At 41.5% G+C, this 26085-nt stretch overlaps 1 protein-coding gene across 4 annotated transcripts; it reads right to left on the reverse strand.

Annotated features, from left to right (window-relative positions):
* Positions 1 to 181: 181 nt before the first annotated feature.
* fxyd6 (FXYD domain containing ion transport regulator 6) lies at positions 182 to 26085 on the reverse strand. 4 transcript variants are annotated; one of them, XM_021587443.2, is made up of 8 exons: positions 25501 to 26085; positions 5800 to 5853; positions 2596 to 2616; positions 2400 to 2441; positions 2221 to 2295; positions 2074 to 2116; positions 1906 to 1955; positions 182 to 1681 (listed from the first exon to the last, which is right to left on the reverse strand). In XM_021587443.2, exons 2-8 carry the CDS (start codon positions 5846 to 5848, stop codon positions 1632 to 1634), a joined length of 330 nt encoding a protein of 109 aa, XP_021443118.1. In that variant the 5' UTR covers positions 5849 to 5853; positions 25501 to 26085; the 3' UTR covers positions 182 to 1631. The 4 variants fall into 4 exon arrangements, with proteins under 4 accessions (XP_021443118.1, XP_021443115.1, XP_021443117.1 ...); XM_021587440.2 differs by having other exon boundaries at positions 2203 to 2295; XM_021587442.2 differs by having other exon boundaries at positions 2596 to 2619.

The raw sequence follows: 26085 nt of genomic DNA on the forward strand, positions 1-26085 counted from the left end.
CAGGTTCATTGCATTGCCATTGTGTTGTAGTTCTTGGTCGTGTGACTTTGTAGCTTACCACAATTATGACCAGAATCACAGGTGAGCAGTGGTTGGTGGCTATTTTTCTCCATATAAGTCAACCAAACAAGTAAACCACAACATAACGTTACAATTAAAACTGCATAAATGAACAAATAAGTGAAGGTCATTGGTGAGAGACACTTTATTTCTATGCTACAAGCACAAAATGCAGCTATTACAATACAACCTCATGCACAGAACGAACAGAGTTAGTTACTTATTGTCGTGACAGTGTGTCTTTTTTTGTTTGTTGTTGTAACAATGATACTCCGCATGAGACTCCATATATCGTACTGCGTAACAAGCTTTACCTGACATCTGATACAGAGCAAATTATATTTTCCTTTTGTTTTCTTCCACCTAATTTGGCGTCTAAAACTATGACTCTGGCACACTTAGCATCGACACACACTCTCGATCACTCACACACAGGCCCGCGCTCTCATTAACTAAATGCATAACCAATCATCCAATACAAAACAGCGAAACGCCATTGGTTGAGAGACTGATTTTGCAATCAGCTACTGTTGCTTCTCAAATAAACGATAGAGGACACAGATTTGCGGCACTGGTGTGGGAACCGGCCAATCCTAGCCTGCCTCTGAGGGCGGTATCGCCCCGGCTCAGCCAATGGCAGAGGAGGAGACTAGATTGGACGTTTTTTTTCTTCTAGGACAAGGCAGTGATACAGCTGATGTAGGAGCTCACTTTACTACAGTAAGTACTGTTGGTGAGCTCCTAGTTAACTCTGATGCATTCTTGTGCTTGGTCAGCAAACTGTGGCAGTTGGATTCTCGTGTGTAAGGCGCAACACAGTCAAAAACACACAACCTCTCAGACACACACACACATACACATACACACACACCACCCAAACTCATGTACCCACACAGGCACACATATATTTCAATATATATAGCTATAACTGTGTATAGACTATTTATACTAATATGTATGCATGTATACATAGTATAGAATCTACTACGTGAAAAACAGCATTGAGGACAAGTGTTACAAGAGTGATGGTGATAACAGCAACAACAAAAATATAGCAAACAGTAACCTCTAGAATCTAAAGACGATAGAAACACAGAATTTAAGCTAAACACAAACAAGAAGAACATTTCTTGACAAATCTCTTACTTATTAAGAACTGGGGTAAAGACGATCTGTAAAAAGGTGTCACTGGCTAAGACAACAAACTGGAGACAGAGTGTCGCAGAAAGGCACAGGTACACACGAGATCACTGAGACACATACACGGGCACAGAGCACGGAACAATAGGTTAGAGGTCTATTTACATCTGCATTATCCCCCCCACCCCCGTCTACACACTCCTATCCTCTACCCAGCCCCACAGCCCCATAACAACAGAGCACAGTATTCCTTTTGCATCATCTTCATTCTTCATTATCATCTTCGTTCATCATCATTATTTTTGCCCAGCATCATCACCTTTTGTTGCCGTCGTCATCATCGTCATGGTTGTTGTGTTGGTCGTTAGGTAGTGGTTCAGTGGCAGATGTGGTTGATTCGGTCAGGTGGGGGTCAGTCTGGTTGGGCTGACTCAGTTCTCAGCCTTAGCTTCAGGCTCTGGCTCTGGCTCTGGCTCCTTAGCTGTGATTGGATAGAAGAGGAGGAATCAAGGAAACTCACATGACTTCATGAAAAGCCAGTGAGGCTGGGGTAGTCATTTCAAACAGTGGCCGTAACATGTGGGGGAACCTAGGCATCAACTACGAAAAATCATTCCCAAAGGTTGACCTCGACCATGGACTGGTGTCAAGGGTGTTCGAAGGGGGTGTGTGTGAGGGGTGAGTGGGGAGTGACAGTTCTCTCACCCTTGGACACGATCAGGGTCTCTGCCGTAGCCTCTTCGTCTCCAGGGGCCCTGCAACAGAACCAAGGGGACAGATGTTGGTTGTCATGGTGACCAGAGACGGAGAACACAGCCCCATAACAACAGAGCAGAAATGTAATCGACCAATCAGGCACAAATGCTGACTTACTTGGGCTTCTTCTCCTGATTGGAACTGCAGCGACATTTTCGGCCTAGAACCGACAACAAATCATCAACCCGATCTTAAAATCAACAATCGAAGGCCCATAAAGTACATGTGCTGCGTAGGTAGACTTACTGAAGTATGAAGACTTACTGAGGATGAGGAGGATGCCCAGCGCGAAGAGTACCACGCCAAAGACCAGTCCACAGATCCGCAGGCTATGATAGTCTACACAGAGACACAGACGTCTACTTAAGAAACTCTCTTGGCTATCGTAACACTGTCAGTTGATGGGGAAGAGCATCAAGATGCACTAACAGTGGTCTACTTACCATAGACAAATGGGTCCACCTCTTTCTTCTCCTTTTTACCATCTGAAAATACAGGCACAGGAAAAGGCAAGGCAATGAGATACTAGCCATATCGCACATCTAACAATCATAGCAGTTTTCAATGCTGTACATACCAAAAAGTATAACGGGGCTGGGGTTAACATGGCTAAACACATTGTACACACAGGTTACTCACCCTCTGCACTTGGGTCTGCTACTGCTGAGAGAGAGACAGAGAGAGCGAGAGAGACAGAGAGAGGCAGAGAGAGCGAGAGAAAGAGAGACAGAGAGAGAGAGACAGAGCGAGAGAGAAAGAGAGACAGAGAGAGGGAGACAGAGAGAGAGAGGGACAGAGAGAGACAGAGAGACAGAGAGAGGGAGACAGAGAGAGAGACAGAGACACAGAGAGAGACAGAGAGACAGAGACAGACAGAGACAGACAGAGAGAGAGAGAGAGAGAATAATACTTATTAATGTCACTGAGGGAGATTATGTCAGGATACATTATTGTTAGCCATCAGGGATCATATGGAAGGGATCCTCTGGGAGGAGAAGAGACACCGTCTGGTACCAATAACCATGACAGCCTTTAGTTGGGGAAGAGTGAGCACTTTGGGTTAGAGGTCAGGTTAGATGAAGTGGGGAACAACAGATATCACTAAGGTTCTTTCTAGCAACAGAGATGCATTGGCTGTTCAGATGTGGAGGAAACAGCATAGGAGAAGGGTTAAATCAGTGCTTGTGTGAATATGTGTTCGTCGATTCAGCTGTTCGATCCTTTGGGAAGAATAAACTTGGTTGAAGCGTTCACCGTGTCCGTCAAGGTCTTACTCTAATAATTAGAACCCAACACTTAGAACATACAGTGCATTTGGAAAGTATTCAGACTCCTTGACTTTTTCCACATTTTGTTACATTACAGCCTTATTCTAAAATGGATTACATAAATGTTTCCCTCAATCTACACACAATACCCCATAATGACAGCAAAAACCGGTTTTCAGAAAAAAAGATACCTTGTTTACAGAAGGATTCAGACCTTTTGCTATGAAATTCAAAATTGAGCTCTGGTGCATTATGTTTCCATTGATCATCCTTGAGATGTTTCTACAACTTAATTGGAGTCTACCTGTGGTAAACTCAATTGATTGGATGTGTTTCGAATGGTCCCACAGTTGTCAGAGCAAAAACCAAGATATGAGGTTGAAGGAATTGTCCGTAGAGCTCCGAGACAGGATTGTTTTGATGCACAGATCTGGAGAAGGGTACCAAAAACATTTTGCAGCATTGAAGGTCCTCAAGAACACAGTGGCATCCATCATTCTTAAAAGGAATAAGTTTGGAACCACCAAGACTCTTCCTAGAGTTGGCCGCCCGGCCAAACTGAGCAATCGAGGAAAGGGCCTTGGTCAGGGAGCTGACCAAGAACCCGATGGTCACTCTGACAGAGCTCCAGAGTTTGTGGAGATGGGAGAACCTTCCAGAAGGACAACCATCTCTGAAACACTCTACCAATCAAAAGGCACATGACAGCCCGCTTGGAGTTTACCAAAAGGCACCTAAAGGACTCTCAGACCATGAGAAAAAAGATTCTCTGGTCTGATGACACCAAGATTGAACTCTTTGGCCTGAATGCCAAGCGTCATGTCTGAAGAAACCTGGCACCCACCCTACGGTGAAGCATTGTGGTGGCAGCATCATGCTGTGGGGATGTTTTTCAGCGGCAAGGACTGGGAGACTAGTCGGGATCAAGGGAAAGATGAACAGATCAAAGTACAGCAAGATCCTTGATGACAACCTGCTCCAGAGCACTCAGGACCTCAGACTGGGGTGAAGGTTCACCTTCCAACAAGACAATGACAAGTCTCTGAATATCTCGAGGCTGCCAAAGCTGTAATCGCTGCCAAAGGTGCTTCAAGTACTGAGTAAAGGGTCTGAATACTTATGTAAATGTAATATTTCAGTTTGTAATTTTTAATACATTTGCGGTAGTGTGTGTAGATTGTTGAGAAAAACAAAACAATTGAATGCATTTTCGAATAAGGCTGTAGCGTTAGAAGTCAAGGGGTCTGAATACTTTCCGAATGCACTGTAATTCAGAATTCTTATTGGCTCATATTTGAACGACAGTATGTCACATCAGAGCTTGGATAGGGCTCTTGACAGGCTGCAGTATTCACATCCAGTTGTGCAATGGCACTGGCCTTGTGGATTATTAGTTGAATGGATCGCCTCAGTTATCTCCCGTCCTCCTCCTCCCCTACTCTATTCTTCCAACCCTCACTCACTGTGTCAATTAATTTCCTAAATTCCCATCAGCAAACACTGTTCGGCCCATTGCACAAACCCCAGACCTTCTTTCTGCTCCACTCCCCCATTGTGTGTGTGTGTGTGTGGACGTGTTTAACTATTCTTGTGGGGACCAAGAGAAACAACATTTGACCAACTGGGGATGTTTTGTTAGTCCCCACAAGGTCAAATGCTATTTCTAGGGGGTTTAGGGTTAAGGTTGGAATTAGTGTTAGGGTTAGAATTACATTAAGTGTTAGGAGCTTAGGGTTAGGGTTAGAGTTAAGGTTAGGCTTTTGGGTTAAGGTTAGGGTAAGGGTAAGACTACAGGCTAGGGTTAGGTTTAGGGACAATTTTGAATGGGACTGAATTGTGTGTCGCCAGAAGGTTAGTTGTACAAGACTGTGTGTGTGTGTGTGTGTGTGTGCACTCTACTCAGCATGTGTATTCATATCAACAGACAGGGAGTCACACAGCATGGGGAGTGTGTGTGTATGAAAAACACTGAATTATAGTGGGAGGGAGATTGATAGAGAAACATGTACATCTGGAGATGGAGAAAGGGAAGAGGGAAAAGGAGAGATGTTTAATCTGGAGACAAAAGAAGAAAGGGAGAGAGAAAGAGAAACCAGAACAGAATGTGAACTGAAGAGAGGTGGGAAAATACCAAAGCGATAGAATGTGGAAGGTTAGTCTGATTGACAGACGAGAAAGAGTGAGAGGCAAACAGTATGGATAACACCAGTCTTCTATAGAAGAATACATAACATGGATGGCTCAGTTGCTCTCTCAACTGATGTATAGAACCTATGATCTGCAGCAGAGTTAAACAGTTCCTGTATGTGTGTCATGGCCTAAATATACTTGTGATATACAGTATATTACATTATACTTGGGATATACATAACACACACACACTGTACTATGCATGCAAAGGAAGGAAGCCTCAGGCTCCAGAATAAGTCAATCCACTAATGCTCAGTCAAAACCCCATGCCTGCCATGTCATGCCACGGCCCTCCCCTGTGTCTCCTGCCTCCCTGTGGATAGTGTGGTCGTCGTGCTGGTGTTAGTGGTGTTGGTAGTGGCTGAGGGGAGGAGGGGGCACTTACCAGCCACATACACCAGGAGTGAAAAGAGGAAGAACATAATAGTTTCCATGGTAACTGCAGAAAGAGAGAGAGAGACGTGTTAGTGGGTAACATGCCACACACATACACACCAAGACACACATGTTCACACAGACAAATACAGTAGGTAAGATTAGAAATTACTCCAAATGGGTGCTCTGCAGAGGAATGTTTTATTTATATTGGCGTGAAACATCCACTGGTAGATAGATAATGACATTAATCAGGCAGCTGTGATACCTGCAGAAAGAGTGATAAAAAAATGAATGGATCAATACCAATCAAGTGTCTCATTTTCAGTTACATACTCAAAGCAGTACTACACAGACATCTTGATGGGAATAGAAACTAGATGTAAAAGTTGCCAAGCTGCCAGATAAATTAGAGTAATGGGTTGAAGATGAGATAATTACAGACAAAAGACAGGTTACAATACTAAAGTAGATTACTTGGATTCAGGCTTTTCATGGAAATACATTTGCCCTCGAGGCAAAAGAGATGACAACAATCCCTCCATTGCTTCTCCTCTCCTCTCCCAGATTGAGTCTCTCTATCCATCTATCTCCTCCAAGTTATGTGCCCCACTTCCCATGGAGCAAATCCTTTACTGATACCAAAATGCAGATTGTGGGGGAGAGAATACATTTGGCTAGACAGGACCTAAGTCATTAGCATAGTCGCTTAGCACCACAGTCCAGATGCTGTTTGTGTGCTGTGAAAGAATACCATGTTATTGTTTGAGGAGAGTGCACAGTTATGAACTTGATAATGTATTAATAAACCAATTAGGCAAATTTGGGCAGTCTTGATACATCATTTTGAACGAAAATGCAATGGTTCATTGGATCAGTCTAAAACTTGGCACATGCATTGCTTCCATCTAATGGCCAAAATCTAAATTGTGCCTAACCTGGAATAGTACATTATGGCCTTTCTCTTGCATTTCAAAGACGATGAAAAGAAAATGCATGTTTCTTTTCTTTGTGTTGTTATCTTTTACCAGATCTAATGTGTTATATTCTCCTACATTCATTTCACATTTCCACAAACTTCAAAGTGTTTCCTTTCAAATGGTATCAAGGATATGCATTTCCTTGCTTCAGGTCCTGAGCTACAAGCAGTTAGATTTGTCAATATGTCATTTTAGGAGAAAATTGAAAAAAAAGGGACCGATCCTTAAGGATAAGAGGTGTGACCTTGCCCTTGAAACAGCTCTAGGTGGCGAGCCCAGCCTCATGGCCACACATTGAAGTTTCTTAGGATGAATCATGTTCAGGAGGCAGGTAATTTGCTCGATGATAGGGCACCTGATAGTAATTGAGCAACAAATGGCCTAATTGAACTGGGAGAGTGGCCTCACAGCACACATTATGTTGTCATGTTGAATCCAGGCAAATATTCACAGAGCTACACATTTTACATGTCATTCATGGCATTAAGAACATTGCATGTAAAAGCCAAACGGACCTCTCAGTCTAGCACAGAAAGTCTCTGTACACAATTATGTGGATGCATTTTTGTCTGTAAACTGGCTGCATGTTTTACCTGGTTGCATGTTATCACTATTCTACCCGGTAACAGTATGTCTGCTTTATATGCCTGCTTTTGTCTATATCCAGACAGGTTCTGGGTTATGACTGGGACAATAGCACTCAACCGCCAGTCACTATGGAGCAGACATAAGTGGGTTGTTAAGTCTGGCTCTGTGATGTTGCGTCTACTCCCACCACCCTCCCCAGCTGCAATAAATAGGACAGTGTTGTACTCACGATCCTCTCATTCAGTCAGTCACCGCCCATCCCGACCCTATAGCCCTGGGCTATTAATTAGCAGGAGATACACAGGCAGGGAGGACGTCTACAGTGGTGGATGACGATGTGTTGTGAAGGCTAATAGACATCTACAGATGTGGCCAGAGAGTCTTCTGAGAGAGAGGAAAGGGTTAATCTGCGTGGCGATTGAGTCTTAACAGCTGCTGCAACCTCAATAAAGACGATCCTGACACCGTTGAAGCTCCGCTCTGTGACTTTTGGCTGTGAACGTTACATCCCATCGTTGTTCAATACAGCATTCTTATCCTCTTCCTTATTCAATCATCATATCCTGTCCTTTTTACCCATCTGGTATATATATAGAGAGAGAGTTATAGAGGGATGGATGGATAGATGGAGGTGTACAGATATAAAGAGAGAGAGAGAGGAAGAGGAGCCCACTTAGAACTCTTACACATACTACCTTGTTGATGGTACTGATAGCTCATTAACACAGCGACGGTAAGTGACACCTTGGATGACCTCTACTAGTCTACACTACAGTGCATTCACAAAGTATTCAGACCCCTTTGACTTTTTTTCACGTTTTGTTATGGCCTTATTATAAAATTTATGAATTTAGTTTTTTTTTTTTTTCAATCTACACACAATACCCCAAAATGACAAATCAAAACAGGTTGACATTTTCTTTGCAAATTAAAACTTCTTGGTGACAGGGGGGCAGTATTGAGTAGCTTGGATGAATAAGGTGCCCAGAGTAAACTGCCTGCTACTCTGTCCCAGATGCTAATATATGCATATTATTAGTAGTATTGGATAGAAAACACTCTGAAGTTTCTAAAACTGTTTGAATGATGTCTGTGAGTATAACAGAACTCATATGGCAGGCAAAAACCTGAGACAAATCCAACCAGGAAGTGGGAAATCTGAGGTTTGTAGTTTCTTTTAAGTGATTGCCTATCCAATATGCTGTGTTTTTGGGGCCAGATTGCACTTCCCAAGGCTTCCAGCAGATGTCAACAGTCTTTAGAAAGTTGTTTGAGGCTTCTATTGTAGAAGGGGATCGAATAAGAGCTGTTTCAACAAGTGGACAGGCTGTGGCCAATCAGTTGTTTACTGCGCGGTCACGCGGGCGCGCCGTTCCTTCTTTTTCCTCTGTAATGAATACGCTATTGTCGGTTTGGAATATTATTGAAGATTTATTATAAAAAGACCCTAAGGATTGATTGTAAACATCGTTTGACATGTTTCTACAAACTGTAATGGAACTCGTTTGACTTTTCGTGTGGATTTTGTGCTCGCGCATTGTGCCTTTGGAATAGTGAACTAAACACGCGAACAAAACGGAGGTATTTGGACATAAATATGGACGTAATCAAACGAAACAAACTTTTCTTGTGGAAGTGGGAGTCCTGGGAGTGCATTCCGACGAAGATCAGCGAAGGTAAGTGAAGATTTATAATGCTATTTATGACTTTTGTTGACTCCACAACTTGGCGGGTAACTGTATGGCTTGCTTTTGTGGCTGAATGCTGTTCTCAGATTATTGAATATTGTGCTTTTGACGTAAAGCATTTTTCAAATCTGACACAGCGGTTGCATTAAGAACAAGTTTATCTTTAATTCTATGTAAAACATGTATCTTTCATCAAAGTTTATGATGAGTATTTCTGTTATTTGATGTGGCTCTGCAATTTCTCTGGATGTTTTGGAGGCATTTCTGAACATGGCGCCAATGTAACCTGAGGTTTTTGGATATAAATATGAACTTGATCGAACAAAACATGTATTGTGTAACATTGAGTCCTGGAGGTGTCATCTGATGAAGATCGTCAAAGGTTAGTGATTAATTTGATCTATATTTCTGCTTTTTATGACACCTCTCTTTGGTTGGAAAATGGCTGAATGCTTTCTTTGACTAGTTGCTGACCTAACATAATGATATGTTCTACTTTCGCCGAAAAGCCTTTTTGAAATCGGACACTGTGGTTGGATTAACGAGAAGTGTATCCCAGAGAGGTTAATAAATATTAAAAAAACTGAAATAACATTTACATAACTATTCAAACCCTTTACTCAGTACTTTGTTGAAGCACCTTTGGCAGCGATTACAGCCTCAAGCCTTCTTGGGTATGATGCTACAAGCTTGGCACACCTGTATTTGGGGAGTTACTCCCATTATTTTCTGCAGATCCTCTCAAGCTCTGTCAGGTTGCATGGGAAGCATCGCTACACAGCTTTTTTCAGGTCTCTCCAAAGATGTTCGATCTGGTTCAAGACCGGGCTCCTGCTGGGCCACTCAAGGACATTCAGAGACTTGTCCCAAAGCCACTCCTGCGTTGTCTTGGCTGTGTGCCTAGGGTCTTTGCCTAATTTTAAAAAAGAATAATAATTGTCCTGTTGGAAGGTGAACCTTCACCCCCAGTCTGAGGTCTTGAGCGCTCTGGAGGAGGTTTTCATCAAGGATCTCTCTTTGCTCTTTTCATCTTTGCCTTGATCCCAGTCCCTGTCGCTGAAAAACATCCCCACAGCATGATGCTGCCACCACCATGCTTCACCGTAGGGATGGTGACAGGTTTCCTCCAGACGTGACGGTTGGCATTCAGGCCAAAGAGTTCAATCTTGGTTTCATCAGACCAGAGAATCTTGTTTCTCATGGTCTGAGAGTCTTTTTTGTGTGTTTTATTTAAAAATATTTTATAGGACATATAAAGAAATACAAAATACAAATTGAACAGATATATCCTTTTACCCCTATACTTATTGAACCACCCTCCCTTTAACAACAAAAGCGGCATACACACAAAAAATAAAACGCAAATATGCACACAAGTACACATACACAAAAATATAAAATATCACAACATACTATCCTTTCCTTCCCACACCCTCCCGTATCCCGTTGGCCAAAATTCTTACTCCTGATCAATAGAAGGCAACTGTTCAAAAAAGGAAATTAAAGGCTGCCATCTCAAGAAAAAGTTACCAGTACATCCTCTCAGAGTGTATTACATGTTTTCTAAGTGTAGAAAAGACATTAGATCTTTCAAACATGATGATGCAGTGGGAGGTTTGAAGGATATCCAGTTAAACCAGTTGAGTCTATGGGGGCGCTACTTCATTATTGGATAAAAAACGTTCCCGTTTTAAGCGCAATATTTTGTCACGAAAAGATGCTCGACTATGCATATTATTGACAGTTTTGGAAAGAAAACACTCCGAAGTTTCAGAATCTGCAAAGATATTGGCTGTGAGTGCCCCAGAACTCATTCTACAGGCGAAACCAAGATGAAACGTCAAACAGAAAATGAGCAGAATTTCTGAAGCTCTGTTTTCTAATGTCTCATTATATGGCTGTGAATGCGACAGGAATAAGCTTAGACCTTCTGCCGTTCCCCCAAGATGTCGGCAGCATTGTGACGTATTTGTAGGCATATCATTGGAAGATTGACCATAAGAGACTACATTTTCCAAGTGTCCGCCTGGTGTCCTGCGTCGAAATTGGTGCGTTGCGCCAGGTGCAAGTATTTTTCCATTTGATAGAGAGGAGAAACCAGGCTTCCACGAACGATATATCATCGAAGAGATATGTGAAAAACACCTTGAGGATTGATTCTAAACTACGTTTGCCATGTTTTCAGTCGATATTATGGAGTTAATTTGGAAAAAAGTTCGCGTTTTGAGGACTGAATTTTCGGGTTTTTTTGGTAGCCAAATGTGATGTACAAAACGGAGCTATTTCTAATACACAAAGAATCTTTTTGGAAAAACTGAGCATTTGCTATCTAACAGAGTCTCCTCATTGAAAACATCCGAAGTTCTTCAAAGGTAAATTATTTTATTTGAAGGCTTTTCTTGTTTTTTGTTGAAATGTTGCCCGCTGGATGCTAAGGCTAATGCTAACGCTAAATGCTACGCTAGCTAGCTACTGTTACACAAATGATTGTTTTCCTATGGTTGAGAAGCATATTTTGACAATCTGAGATGACAGTGTTGTTTACAAAAGGCTAAGCTTGAGAGATGGCATATTTATTTCATTTCATTTGCGATTTTCATGAATAGTTAACGTTGCGTTATGGTAATGAGCTTGAGTCTGTATTCACGATCCCGGATCCGGGATGGCTAAGTGCTAGAGGTTAAGTAAGATCTGCTGACGGGCTATGAGGGAGGCAAACGCTACAACGTCATCTTCACTTTTAATGAGACTATGCAACAAAGATGGAACTCCAAATATAGCTATTAGAGGACAAGGCTGCAGGTCAATATCTAGAATTTTAGTATTTAGTATTAAAAAAGGATGACCAATACTCAGACAGCTTAGAACACAAATAACACACATGGGTGTGGTCTGCCAGAGTGAATGAACATCTATCACGTGTCATTCGTGTCTGGGAGGAATTAATTGACAAAGTTTTTCTTTGGTGTAGTGAATTCTCTGCAAGACTTTGAACTGAATTAAACTTAACCGAGCACACGAGGATGTGCAGTTAACCCGAAGGTCCTCCTCCCACCAGTCATCTGCAAGGTCAAGTTCACTACCCCAGTCTGTCTTGATTTTGTTTATTGGAGAGGGTTTAGAGGTCAGCATAATGTCATATAATCTAGAAATCAGACTTGCGATTCCACAGGAGGGACAAAATCTCCTCTAGCAAAGTCTTGGGAAGTAGTTGAGGAAAGGTGGGAAAATGAGAGTGAACAAAGTTACGGGCTCAAAAAAAAGCACAAAAGATTAGAATGAGCTAGAATAGATTTAGCTACGAGATCATTAAAGCTGACAAACTTCCCATCTAAAAATACATCTTTGAAACAAACCAAACATATCTCATGCCACAAAACAAAACCCTGGTGGAGTTTGGAGGGTACAAATAGGTGGTCGATACTGATAGGGCTAGAAGAGAAGAGGCAGAAAGTCTAAAATGTTGACGAAATTGTCCACAGAGCTTCAAAGTAGAGCGCACAATGGGGTTTCCCGTATACTCTGAAGGACACAAGGACAGTGGGGCAGAAAGGGAGGATGATTGGCAGGATTTCACCTCTATTGAGCACCAGTTGGAAGCTGGAGCATGACACTAGACCACGATCTTTTGAATAACGGCTGCCCAATAGTAAAGCAGTAAATTTGGAAGTGCCAATCCTCCATCTTGTCTCCTTCTTTGAAGTATTGCTCAACGTATCCTAGGTGATTTGTTCCCAGATAAAATGATTGATGAGCCTATCCAACTTGGTAAAAAATGATTTCGGCAGAAAGATCGGAAGACATTGAAAAAGGTATAGAACCTATAGAACCTAGGTAAAATATGAATTTGAATAGATTTAAGATTTAATGGATTCTGCCAGCTAATAAGAAAGGCTTGCAAAGTTACTTTTATGGAGGGTAGCCAGGGACTGTATTATATTCACACCCAAATAGGGAAAGCCAGAGGGCGACAGACGGAAAGGCAGGGCTCCAAGGGGAATTTGCTTGGCAGCAGGGTTGATCGGAAAACATGAACTTTTCTGAATGTTCAATTTGTGACCTGAAAATTATCCAAACGTGTTTAAAATATGCATTATGTTATCAACAGAGTTCACAGGGTTAGAGATATATAATAGTAGATAATCTGTATACAGTGACACTTTGTGTTCTTCACCAGCGAATGATTCCAGTGAATGATGATGATAATTTTAAGGCCAAGGAAAGTGGTTCTATCGCAAGAGCAAAAAGGAGTGGGGACATAGGGCACCCTTGACGGGTCCCTCTGGAGAGGGGGAAGTATTTTGAATATTGAGAGTTGGTGTGTACGCTAGCCGTCGGAGCAGAATAGAGCAGATATATTTGTTGGATTTGTAGAGGTTAGAATAAAATGACACGAAAGTTGAATTAATATTAGAGAGATCACTTGTAAGATCATGGAGGAGTCATATACCTGAGAGATAAGATGAAATGCTGACTGGCGTTTAAGTTGGTGTGCCAAAAGGTGGCTGGTCTTGTCACCATATTCGTAGTACGAAGTTCGTTGCAACAGAAACTCTGCTTCATCAGTGGAAAGCGGATTAAATTGAGTTTGACGTTTCAGCCTCTGTGGTTAATTCAGGGGATGGTGAAGTTGAATATTGCCGGTCTATTGCCCGAATTGAGTCCACCAGTTCCTGATGTTTCAGTTCTTTGTTTGACATAATGAGCTTTGTAAGAAATTATCTTTCCCCGTAATACAGCTTTGAAAGTCTCCCAAAGAAGAGAAGTTGGTTGAAATAAAGTCACAGAATTCTTTCTTAGACAATAGGGCCGTGTTAAATCTATAATTCAACTGTTGTTTTTTTTGCATTCAGAGTAAGTGCTAAATCAAGAATGTGGGGGGAATGGTCCAAAATCACTATCACAGAATATTCTGTAGCTTTAACTGAGGGGAGAAGAGCTCTAAAACATTTTAAAAGTAGTCTATGCGCGAGTAGGCTTTATGAACATGAGAAAAGTAGAGGAAGTCTTTTGTGACCAGCTGGAGGAAGCGCCATGGATCAACACAACCCATTTGGGTCATGAATTTAGAAAGAGCTTTTGCCATTCCGGAAGGAGGAAGTGTTCTGGGATTAGACCGGTCAAATCTTGGTTCAATAACACAGTTAAGGTCCCCGCTGAAGATGAGGTGGTGGGTGTCAAGATTAGGGAGAGGCTAAAAGAGATGTCATAAATCTAGTGTCATCCCAGTTAGGGGCGTAAACATTCGCAAGTACTACAGGGGTTTGGAAGAGGGTGCCACTAACTATTGTATAACATCCTCCAAGATCTGAACTGATCTGTGAGGGTGAAAACTGTACCCGTTTGTGAATCACTATTGCTGTTCCCCTGGCTTTGCCGTTAAAATTAGAATGAAAAACCTGTTCAACCCATGCTTTACGCAATCTAGTATGGTCGTTAACACGTAGGTGTGTTTCTTGAATAAATGCGATATCAGTATTCAGGCTGTTCAGATGTGAAAATACTCTGGAGCACTTAATTTTCCCCCCACAATCGCGAATGTTCCATGTCACCAGTCTGTCTGGAAGCCCTAAAGTACAATCATGACTTGTTGTTGAACTAGACATTAATCCTTATAAGAGGAGAAGTCAAATGAAAAAGAAAGAGGAAAAAGAGAGATTGAGAGAGGAGCAGCATGAGCAAAACATCTGAATAAAAAATGTATAAAATCCCCCCCCCCCCCCCCAAAAAAAAAAGCAGAGCACAAGAATCTTTGGATAATGCCAACGTAACCCCCAGCACCACCCCCAACATACACCAAAATAAAAATGATAGTACAACACCCTTCAAAGAAAAAAGAAAAAATACAAATCCTAAACTCGTCATTATGAATAAGACGAGCAGCAGGAATTCTCTCTTACTCAGCATCCGTTGATTAGCCGACATGTGCAGTGAGGTCAAACCGACCTAGGAAAGAAGTTACATACGTCATTGAAATTAAAAAATAAAATATGTCAATAAGCAAGTGTACATTTTAACCTTTACCTTCAGTTATTAAAATGTTAACAGCGATTGGTGGCATTTCAATGACCATAAAATGAGTGTAGTCCACTAGGTGTCGCCACAGGGCTGAGTAATGAGAAACGTTTGAAATGAACCAGTAGGCTATGAAAAGAGTCAATCCCTGTTTTGGTAAATTGTTAAACATTGTTAGGAGGGAATAATTCAATAAAAGTATACAAAAGGACAATTAGAATTTTGGATATGTACAATTACGCAAATTAACCGTGGGCCTAAACTCTTCTGCTAGTGCAACAATTAATCAAGAGTACAATTGGAAGAGAGGAGTGATGGTATTAGACTCCAATGTCGTAGTGGAGTCCAAGATAAAGTGAATGTAACTGAGGACCATCAGTAACCAACCTCACCAATCATGGCCAAAGTAAACCACGGTAGTTCAGAGTGTTCATAAAAATAAAGAGTAAAAATTACATTTTAAAAAATGGAGATGCAGATCCCAATGAAAAATGTAAATACACAAATATTGGTGGACAGGATCTGTGTCTAACTAGCAAGTCTCCAAAATGACCTAAAGGCTGCCAAACTGCAATGTAGGTTATAGATTGCCATTAGTGGAGCAGCAAGTTCAAAGCCTTAGTAAAATGAAAGAAACCTAAATGCTGCGCTTTTACCAGCGATTGTCTTTGATTAAGAAACTAAACCAGATCAAATGGAAGTTGAAAGAGCAGTGAGACGGTATAGTATGTCATTGTCAACAACAGAAAGGAGTTGTGTGCTGCTTCAAACATACCTACTGTAGCCAACAAGCTTTAGCATAGGATTGTTTCACGAGAAACGGATCGATAGATGGTCATAGATATATGTAGCCTATTGTCCCCACGGTCACTAGAACTAACGTTACTCACATAATACAGGCAGGAGAGAAATCATCCCAATTCAGGCAATGTATTTCAGGCATTCAATGTATGTGCTGTCGGTAGAAGTACTTCTTCCGGATTTAAAAAAAAATAGATCTCGCCGTTAAAGGTGACACGGAGTTGGGCAGGATAAATCAGCCCAATCGGATTCCCTTCTTGTACAGAGTGGACTTGATGTCGTTGAATGCGGAAACCATTTCTTTGCCAGGCTAGAACTGAAATCCTGGTAGAACTTGATCTTGTGGCCTTGGAAAGTGGTGTCGCTATTTTCCCTTGCCCATGGAAGGACAAGCTCCCTTTCTTTGTATCGATGCACCCGCACTATGATAGGACGCGGTCGGCCACCTGGGCGAGCTTTCGGTGCAAGGCTGCGGTGGGCTCTATCAAGTTCAGGGAGATTGGGAAAAGCCTCATCATCCAAAACGTCCTTGAACAGCTCCGCAATGAACTGGGTTGGATATCCTGTCTCGAAGTCCTCTGGCAGTCCAAACACGCGGATATTCTGGCGTTTTGAACGTGAAATCAAATCTTCCACTTGTAGCTTCAGAGACTTGTTGGCAGTGGCCACATCGTCAAGCCTGGTTTCCAGCATAGTGAGTTTGTCACTGTGGCTGGAGAGCCCAGACTCAACTTCGACCAGTTTGGTAGTGTGAGATTCCACAGAACCCCGGGTGGTTTCCACAGTTGCCTGAATTGGAGCCAGTGCAGCCACCAGTTTTAGCTGAGGTTGATTTGTTGGAATGTGTAGTTTTTTCTGTCGATTTTCCAAACCATGTGACCATGTGTGGTTTGCTAATGCTAATTTAGGTACACCCTATTACTGGGTAATTAAAATTAGGCTTTTGAGGTTATGAAAAGTATGAATTTAGGCAAAATTTATGATTATTTACAAAAGTTGTCGGAGAATAAACCTAGTGCGACTTCTTTCTACATTGCTCAGCTGTCAGCCCGTCTGAGCGTCTTTAGCCTTCTTAAGGCTAGGGGGCAGTATTCAGAAGTTCAGATGACTGATGTGCCGAAAGTAAACTGCCTGTTGCTCAGGCCCAGAAGCTAGGATATGCATATATCGGTAGCATTGGATGGAAAACATTGGTAGCATTGGATGGAAAACACTCTGAAGTTTCTAAAACTGTTAAAATAATGTCTGTGGGTATAACAGAACTGATATGGCAGGCGAAAATCAGAGGAGAATCCATCCGGAATTTTTTTGTTTGTTGAGGTCACCACCCATTGAAATGCTCGTCTATGGGATATTCAAAGGAAATCCTCCCAGATTGCAGCTCCTATGGCTTCCACTAGATGTCAACAGTCTTTAGAAAGGATTTCAGGCTTGTTTTTTGAAAAATTAGTTAGTAGTAGATTTTCAAGATGGCTCTCATTTTGAACTGTAGTCTTGTGGCGCGCGTGAATGAGGGAGCACACTACATTCACACTACATTCTGTCTTAAATTGTATAGTTTATTTACATATTAGGATACCTGAGGATTGATTAGAAACATTGTTTGACTTGTTGGGACAAAGTTTATTGGTAACTTTTGAGATTCTTTTGTATGCATGTTGAACGAGTGGAACGGGTGGATTACTGAATCAAACGCGCCAACTAAACTGACTTTTTTGGGATATAAAGAAGGACTTTAATCGAACAATACAACCACTTTTTGTGTAGCTGGAACCCTTGGGATTGCAAACAGAGGAAGATCTTCAAAGGTAAGTGATTTATTTTAGCGCTATTTCTGACTTTTGTGACGCCTCTGCTGGTTTGGAAAATGTTTTTAATGCTTTTGTTTTGCGGGGCGCTGTCCTCAGATAATCGCATGGTATGTTTTCGCCGTAAAGTCTGGATTAACAAGAAGTTAAGCTTTTAAATGATGTATGACACTTGTATTTTCATGAATGTTTAATATTACGATTTTTGTATTTTGAATTTCGCACTCTGCAATTTCTCTGCAATCACTGGATGTTGTCGAGATGGGGTGCTAGCGTCCCACCTAGCCCAAAAAGGTTTTTAATGAGGAGTGGCTTCAGTCTGGCCACTCTATCATAAAGGCCTGATTGGTGGAGTGCTGCAGAGATGATTACACTTCTGGAAGGTTCTCCCATCTCCACAGAGGAACTCCGGAGCTCTGTCAGAGTGACCATCAGGTTCTTGGTCACATCCCTGACTAAGGACCTTCTCCCCTGATTGCTCAGTTTGGCCGGGCGGCCAGCTCTAGGAAGAGTCTTGGTGGTTCCAAACTTCTTCCATTTAAGAATAATGGAGGCCACTGTGTTCTTGGGGACCTTCAATGCTGCAGAACTTTTTTGGTACCCTTCCCCAGATCTGTGCCTAGACACATGGCTTGGTTATTGCTATGAGATACACTGCGAACTGTCCAATCAATTGAATTAACCACAGGTAGACTCCAATCAAGTTGTAGAAACAACTCAAGGATGATCAATGGAAACAGGATACACTTGAGCTCAATTTCGAGTCTCAAAGAAAAGGGTCGGAATACTTATGTAAATAAGGTTTTACATTATTATTTTTTAGATTTGCCAAAACTTAAAAAAAACTATTTTAGCTTTGTCATTGTGGGGAATTGTGTGTAGATTGATGAGAATGTTGTTATTTTATCCATTTTAGAGTAAGGCTGTAATGTAACAAAATGTGGAAAATGTCAAGGGGTCTGAATACTTTCCGAATGCATTATATATTAGACATAAAAAAAACACAGGAAAGAGGAGTACAGTACAAGCTTTAACGTTTTCCATTTAACAAGCTGAAAACGGAGGGCTAGGAAAAGGATGAAAGCGAATTGGGCGAGGGAGGAGGCTGGGGCATGATAGCAAATACAACCCACGAGGTCCATTCCGTAGTGTTTACCTCAGAGTAGTATCTTTATACTGACAGTAGGGCTCTGTGATAAGGCCAAAAAAATCATACCTCCATTTTTTATGGCCGATTCACATTCTACAGTTGGAAGTCGGAAGTTTACAAACAACTTAAACTCAGTTTTTCACAATTCCTGACATTTAATCCTAGTAAAAACGCAATGTCTTAGGTCAGTTAGGATCACCACTTTATTTCAAGAATGTGAAATGTCAGACTAATAGTAGAGAAAATTATTTATTTCAGCTTTTATTTATTTTTTCATCACATTCCCAGTGGGTCAGAAGGTTACATACGTTCAATTAGTATTTGGTAGCATTGCCTTGAAATGGTTTAACTTGGGTCAAACATTTCTGGTAGCCTTCCACAAGCTTCCCACAATAAGTTGGGTGAATTTTGGCCAATTCCTCCAGATAGCGTTGGTGTAACTGAGTCAGGTTTGTAGGCCTCCTTGCTCGCACACGCCTTTTCAGTTTTGCCCACAAATTTTCTATGGGATTGAGGTCAGGGCTTTGGGATGTCCACTCCAATACCTTGACTTTGTTGTCCTTAAACCATTTTGCCACAACTTTGGAAGTATGCTTGGGGTCATTGTCCATTTGGAAGACCCATTTGCAACCAAGCTTTTACTTCCTGACTGATGTCTGAGATGTTGCTTCAATATATCCTCATAATTTTCCTCCTCATGATGCCATCTATTTTGTGAAGTGCACCAGTCCCTCCTGCAGCAAAGCACCCCCAAAACATGATGCTGCCACCCCCGTGCTTCACGGTTGGGATGGTATTCTTCGGCTTGCCAGCCTCCCCCTTTTTCCTCCAAACATAACGATGGTCATTATGGCCAAACAGTTCTCGTTTTGTTTCATCAGACCAGCGGACATTTCTCCAAAAAGTACCATCTTTGTCCCCATGTGCAGTTGCAAACCATAGTCTGCCTTTTTTATGGTGTTTTTGGAGCAGTGGCTTCTTGCTGAGCGGCCTTTCAGGTTATGTCAACTTGTTTTACTGTGGATATAGATACTTTTGTACCTGTTTCCTCCAGCATCTTCACAAGATCCTTTGCTGTTGTTCTGGGATTGATTTGCACTTTTCACACAAAAGTACGTTCATCTCTAGGAGACAGAACGCGTCTCCTTCCTGAGTGGTATGACGGCTGTGTGGTCCCTTGGTGTTTATATTTGCGTACTATTGTTTGTACAGATGAATGTGGTACCTTCAGGCATTTGGAAATTGCTCCCAAGGATGAACCAGACTTGTGGAGGTCTACAATTTTTGGCTTGGCTGATTTCTTTTAATTTTCCCATGATGTCAAGCAAAGAGGCACTGAGTTTGAAGGTAGGCATTGAAATACATCCACAGGTTGACTGAAATGATGTCAATTAGCCTATCAGAAGCTTCTAAAGCCATGACATAATTTTCTGGAATATTCTAAGCTGTTTAAAGGCACAGTCAATTTAGTGCATGTAAACGTCTGACCCACTGGAATTGTGATACAGTGAAATAAGTTGTTGGGAAAATGTACTTGTGTCATGCACAAAGTATATGTCCTAACGGACTTTCCAAAACTATAGTTTGTTAACAAGAAATCTGTGGAGTGGTTGAAAAACAAGTTTTAATGACTCCAAACTAAGTGTATGTAAACTTCCAACTTCAACTGTATATCTCGTTTTTAAAAATGTTTTCTCTAAATAAACATTGTTTCACAATTCAAGGTCAAATACACTGCATTTCAAATAGTCAGCAATAATTGAATGAATTCAGGGCTTTTGAAATTATACTTACATGCTGACTAAACCGGGCGCACACGTGCCTCAGCAAGCACATGTTGATTTTGTCCATCCACATGAGACGCAATCAGTACACGCAAGTGGAAATATCAAAACAAAATATAAACCAACTATATTAATTTGGGGACAGGTTGAAAAGCATTAAACATTTATGATAATTTAGCTAGCTAGCCTGCTGTTGCTAGGTCATTTGTCCTGGGATATAAACATTGGGTTGTTATTTTACCTGAAATGCACAAGGTCCTCTACTCCGACAATTAATCCACAGATAAAAGAGTAAATTGAGTAATCTAGTAATCTCTCCTCCGTCAGTCTTCTCCTTTGGACTGTATATGGTGGTTGGAAAACAACTTTAAGGTGCATTACCACCACCAACTGGACTGGAGTGTGGACCTCAGTTTCAATCACCCACGTGGGTAAAACCAATGAGGAGATGGGAGAGGAAGGACTTGCAGCATGCTAAGCATCACAAATAGAACCAAGTTCTATTTTAGTGCCTGGCTACGCAGACGCTAGTTGACTAACATGTGAAAATGTATTTTGCAATGCTCTGTGCATGTAACCCGAGCAGTGTGGACAACATGTTAGGCTACATTTACCCGTATCAATGTTCATTGATACTCCTATTTCAGTAGTCTGCTCTGCGCGCAATTTGTGGAGTTGAGACATAAAAAGGGTCTCATTAGAAAGGTTATCTTCTCCTATATTACAGTAAAATATTGTCTCAATGTGTTTTGGTGTCCATATGACCGGTTCTGTTGGACCAAACCTCAAATGCAAATAACGAGTTGAAACTGCTGGTCAGAGAGGAAGAAGTAATCTCTCATCTTCGTTGGTGTGAGTAGCAAGGGGAGGGGCTTAGTGCCTGTGTACATGGGAAGGTGCACACAACACAGAAGGAGAAAAGGAGATAAGACCAAAAAGACAACATGTGAACAAGCGGACATAAAAACTCATACATATATATATATATTTTTAATTACGTGATTCTTGCGATACAGGCATTTGGAATTGCGCTAAAACATGAATTACAATTCATTGAATGAATTCTATAGATCGCCTAGCCCTAGCTGACAGAGTGAGGATTGACCGGCTGTCTACCGTCTAACAACCAGGACCAGTGGGCAAGAAAAACAATGTCAATAGTCTGAAATTCCACGCAGTGGAAAAGTGCAATGCAACCAGTTCAACCTCTCAGATCAGAGGTTGCCAAGTTGGCCGTATCTCTCCGAATCCCGTGGGAAAGCTGCTGTTGGGGAGTGGCACTGCTAGCCAGGCCAGTGCTAGTGACACAGACCCTCAAGTTCACCTCCCTCGCTAGAAATGAGAAGTGCCACCCGCTGCACTGGCCTCTATGCCTCTCCTTAAACCACGTTTGTCACCCCGTTGTTTGTCGGTGCCGTGTTTCCGTCCCATGGTGCTGCCAGCACTTCCCTTTGTCTGAGGGAGAAGGGGAAGGGCAGGCAGAAAATGAGGTAGAAGCAGCGGTACCCTCTGTCGAAGCAACAAACCCAGGGACGGAGCTATGACTCAAGCCCAAGACATGAATTATGAATTAAGCATATGGGAGAAGACAGAAATAAACATCATAGTGGAAATGCTGTTGTGAGTTGTGACCCGTTGGTTTTCTTCCTTCTCTGTGTGAGTGTGAATCTTTTCACACCTGAACACTCACACCTTTGTTTGCGAGTGTCTAGGCCATGATCAAACCAACACCCAAAAAGGGTTATACAGCTATCCCTATAGGAGAACCCTTTCTGGTCACAGATAGAATCCTTTTGGGTTACATGTAGAACCCTCTGGGTTAAGGGTTCTATCTGGGACTCAAAAGGATTCTACACGAGGACCAAAACATTTTCTGTGTGTAGATATGGTTATGTGAAATGATATCTGGGAGTGTTGAGATCTGATCGGTGGAGCTTGTTTTCTCTCTTGATCTTACCCATTATGGATATTGCAGTGTCAATTTGACACTAACCTCCATCTCTCTGGGACACCCAAGCTCATGTAAAAGCTCCCATATCTAGGTGTTTAGGAGGTAGGTCAGGTGTTGATTGGCATTTGGAGAGTGCAGAATGAGAATCTATTTACCCCATCACGCTGTCTCGCTGACTCTGAGAACAAAAACAGCAGCTATTACCTGTGACAAACCCCACTATTACTGACAATATGATTTTAGAGTGCCTCTCTGCTGATGAAAGATACATGTAACTGAGGAAATAAAGGAAACACCATCATAAAGTGCCTAAATAGGGTGGTGGGCTACCATGGCCCCCTAGAACAGCTTCAATGCGCCTTGGTATAGATTCTACAAATCATCCTGGAAGAGACCCCCCATCAAGATAGAAATGTTTCACCATAGGTTGAAAGTGGTAACCCAAAATGGATGTGTGTTTATTGATGTTTGCCGTGCGCTTCTAAGGGGTTGAGAGGACCTAAATCATGCCGGGAAAAAGCACCCCACACCATAACAGAGCTGCCAGAACCGTCATTTGCTCAAGTGTTTCCTTCATTTTGGCAGTTACCTGTAGCTCTTCATAATGAAAATGCCTCTGATTAGCTCTCAGATGTGTGTGTGTGTGTGTGTCTCATCTATCACTTTATTACAACTTGCTCAAACAGAACAAGCAAATCATGAATTAAGACAAAATACAGGTCATCAAGGTCCTTTCTGGAGCAAGACTCATGCCTTAACATCTTTGCCATCATGATGATGGTACATCTCCATGACAACAAGACATTGGACGTGCCTCCTGTCACGGTGCCGGGGTATTGCTATGGCAACTGTTTCCATCAGGTGACTCCTATTAGAAGTACCAAATACTGTCGGTGAGGAATGTGTGCCGAGGGGAGGGAGGTGGGCTACAGGGGAGGGAGGTGGGCTGGAAATGGTAGCGTCAAGAAACACTAGTACGTGAGGAGAGGAGAAAGAGGTAGTGCACAGTGATGAGATTCAAAATGTTCATTCATGCGTGTTCACGCTGAACATAAACCTTTATACAACATGGTCGTTCAACTAAAAGAGTGTCGTTTCATATTTTCAGTAGAAATTGTGCACCAATATTTAATTTGAAAAATCTATTATATTAAGTGCGCTTTAATTAATACAGACCACAAGGAAAATTCTAGAAATCTGTTCCTTGGTGCACCTTCTGACTTCTAGGGAGATTTTAACCCACTTAACTCTAAAATTTCTCCAAGTCTTCCCCATCATTGTAAAGCCCTAGTTATTTTGTTGCTTTGACAAAGTCATTTCTGAAGATTATAATTTACTTAATGTGATTAGTGATCCATCCAATCTCATGAAATGTTCGTCCTTTATTTTAAGATCTAACCTGCTACGTGAACTGAACTCTCGTTTTAATATGGTGAAACTATTCCTTTTTAAAATATTTTTTCAAAATAAAAACATTGAACATCTAATAGTCAAATCATAGGGTTAAAGCAGGTGATCTGGTTCTACTCCCTTTAGCCATTTTCTGGTGTTTTGTGGTGGGAAAGTATGCGGGTCGATCATAACAAATTAACCCGATTACCCAGAAAGAACGGCTAAAATGAACGTTTTTGTGAAGCTTGCATTCAACTGCCCCTCCCTGTTGCACACAACAAGCTTCCATTCCCCCTGTGACAAGGGGATTTATGGCTTATTTAAGATGAAATCATCAAGCCCTTTACAGTCAACCCTAATATGGTCAATCCTGTTGGCACTTAATAGGCACTTACTATAGTCATTTTTCAATTTAACTTCTTGAGATGCTGAAACATTTTTATTAAATCGAACGTGTTATTCAGAAAAGAACGTTAAAATAAGGTGAAAAAAAATGTATACTATGTTACACTACCCAAAAGGTACTCATTTGGTGGAATGACCCAACAGCTCATGACAACCAGATTAACACAAGTGCCTCCGTTTTATAATTGCAGCCTACTTTCTGTACCACATCCATCATTTGCAGATAAGCTTTTTTCGCGCACCCGACCGCTGTCTGTCACTGGCCAAATGGAGACACGGAGGGACAATAACTCCCGAATAATTGTATTGGTTGGTAAATTATAATATTGTCTAGTATGTCTCTGGTGTTACCTAAATTACGACATAGCCTTAGTTTGCTTAACTGTGCATTAATATGTTTTAGAATGTGCATAGCCGAGAAAATCTAGCTCATATCATATACACTGTCTGGCGCGAGCTCCGCGAGTCTGCCACTTTCTCTGATCTTAACCTGTGGCTTTACCACTAGACTTGCCAGTATTGTGGAAGACAGAGGAGTATTCAAGTGCTTCAAATAATTCGTTCTACATACCATTTAGATCTATTTAGCCTGGGACTAATTATACAAACTGTTGAATGTGTTGTGTCTGCTATGCAGCACTGCACGGGGCGATTTGGCTAATCTAACATCATTCACTGCCACTGAAAAGGACACACCCTCATGGCACTAAAATAGATGGAATCCATAAACAACTCTCGACACCACATAGTTGAGGCCTATTTGAAAAAGATATGATGCTCGTACAGACGTTATTGTTGCGAAATAAAATGAGTGAATATATATTTTTTTTATATCCATCATGCAATTTATATTAGGCATGCATAGGCCTATACACATTGCGAGAAGTTTACGTTTTCTTAATAAATGATTCACATCAATATTTCAGGAAATTGAATGTTGCCTATATTATTGATTAGCAAATACACCCTACTCACAGTAAAACTCACATCTAAGAAACAATGCATTTTCCCCCTAGCACTCGTTTTGACCAGAAACCACATTCCAAAAATGTAGCTCCAACTAGGCAGACAATAACACACTGTAGATATAAGAACGCACACGCCCCTTTAGAATTATGTCGAAAAAGAAACATGCCCAATTTATCTTACCTGTTTCTATTATCTTGACTTTAAGATACAAATTGACTGACCACAATCCAATCAACGACAATGATCAGCTTCTTCTCGCAAAGCGTTATTATTGTTCCAATGTGTATATCTGTGCCTTCTCACTGTTCAATTGCAGTTCACGAAGGGTTCTTGGTCGAGTCGCGCTCTTAGAATGCAAAACATGAACGTAGTTTGCCAAAGTCTTTGTTGATGAATCTCAATGTTTCTTTTGTTTTTATTGATTCCAAATTGTCTCTTGATGTCTATCACTTGATGTCTGTCTGTCTCTCACTCTCTCTGCCTCACACACACGACCACTGATGATGTTCGTGAGCATCTAGCCATCTACCCGTAGCTTTGCGCGCGGCTCCCCGTCGGTGAATGGTGTACCCAACCGGTTACAAATATACACTGATTGTGTTTTAGATGTAGTATACCGTGTATTCGGTGTTAAACCATCAATATTTGGAGACTGGAGAGAGACAGAGAGATTTACATTAGGAAGCAGTGGAAATGTACACAATTGTTACCTGGAAGAAAATGGGGGAGGGTCATGCTTTTTCAATTTCACTCAGGGGGAGGGTT

This window comes from Oncorhynchus mykiss, chromosome 27 (genome assembly GCF_013265735.2).
Source record: "Oncorhynchus mykiss isolate Arlee chromosome 27, USDA_OmykA_1.1, whole genome shotgun sequence".
NCBI classification, from domain to species: Eukaryota; Metazoa; Chordata; class Actinopteri; order Salmoniformes; family Salmonidae; genus Oncorhynchus; species Oncorhynchus mykiss.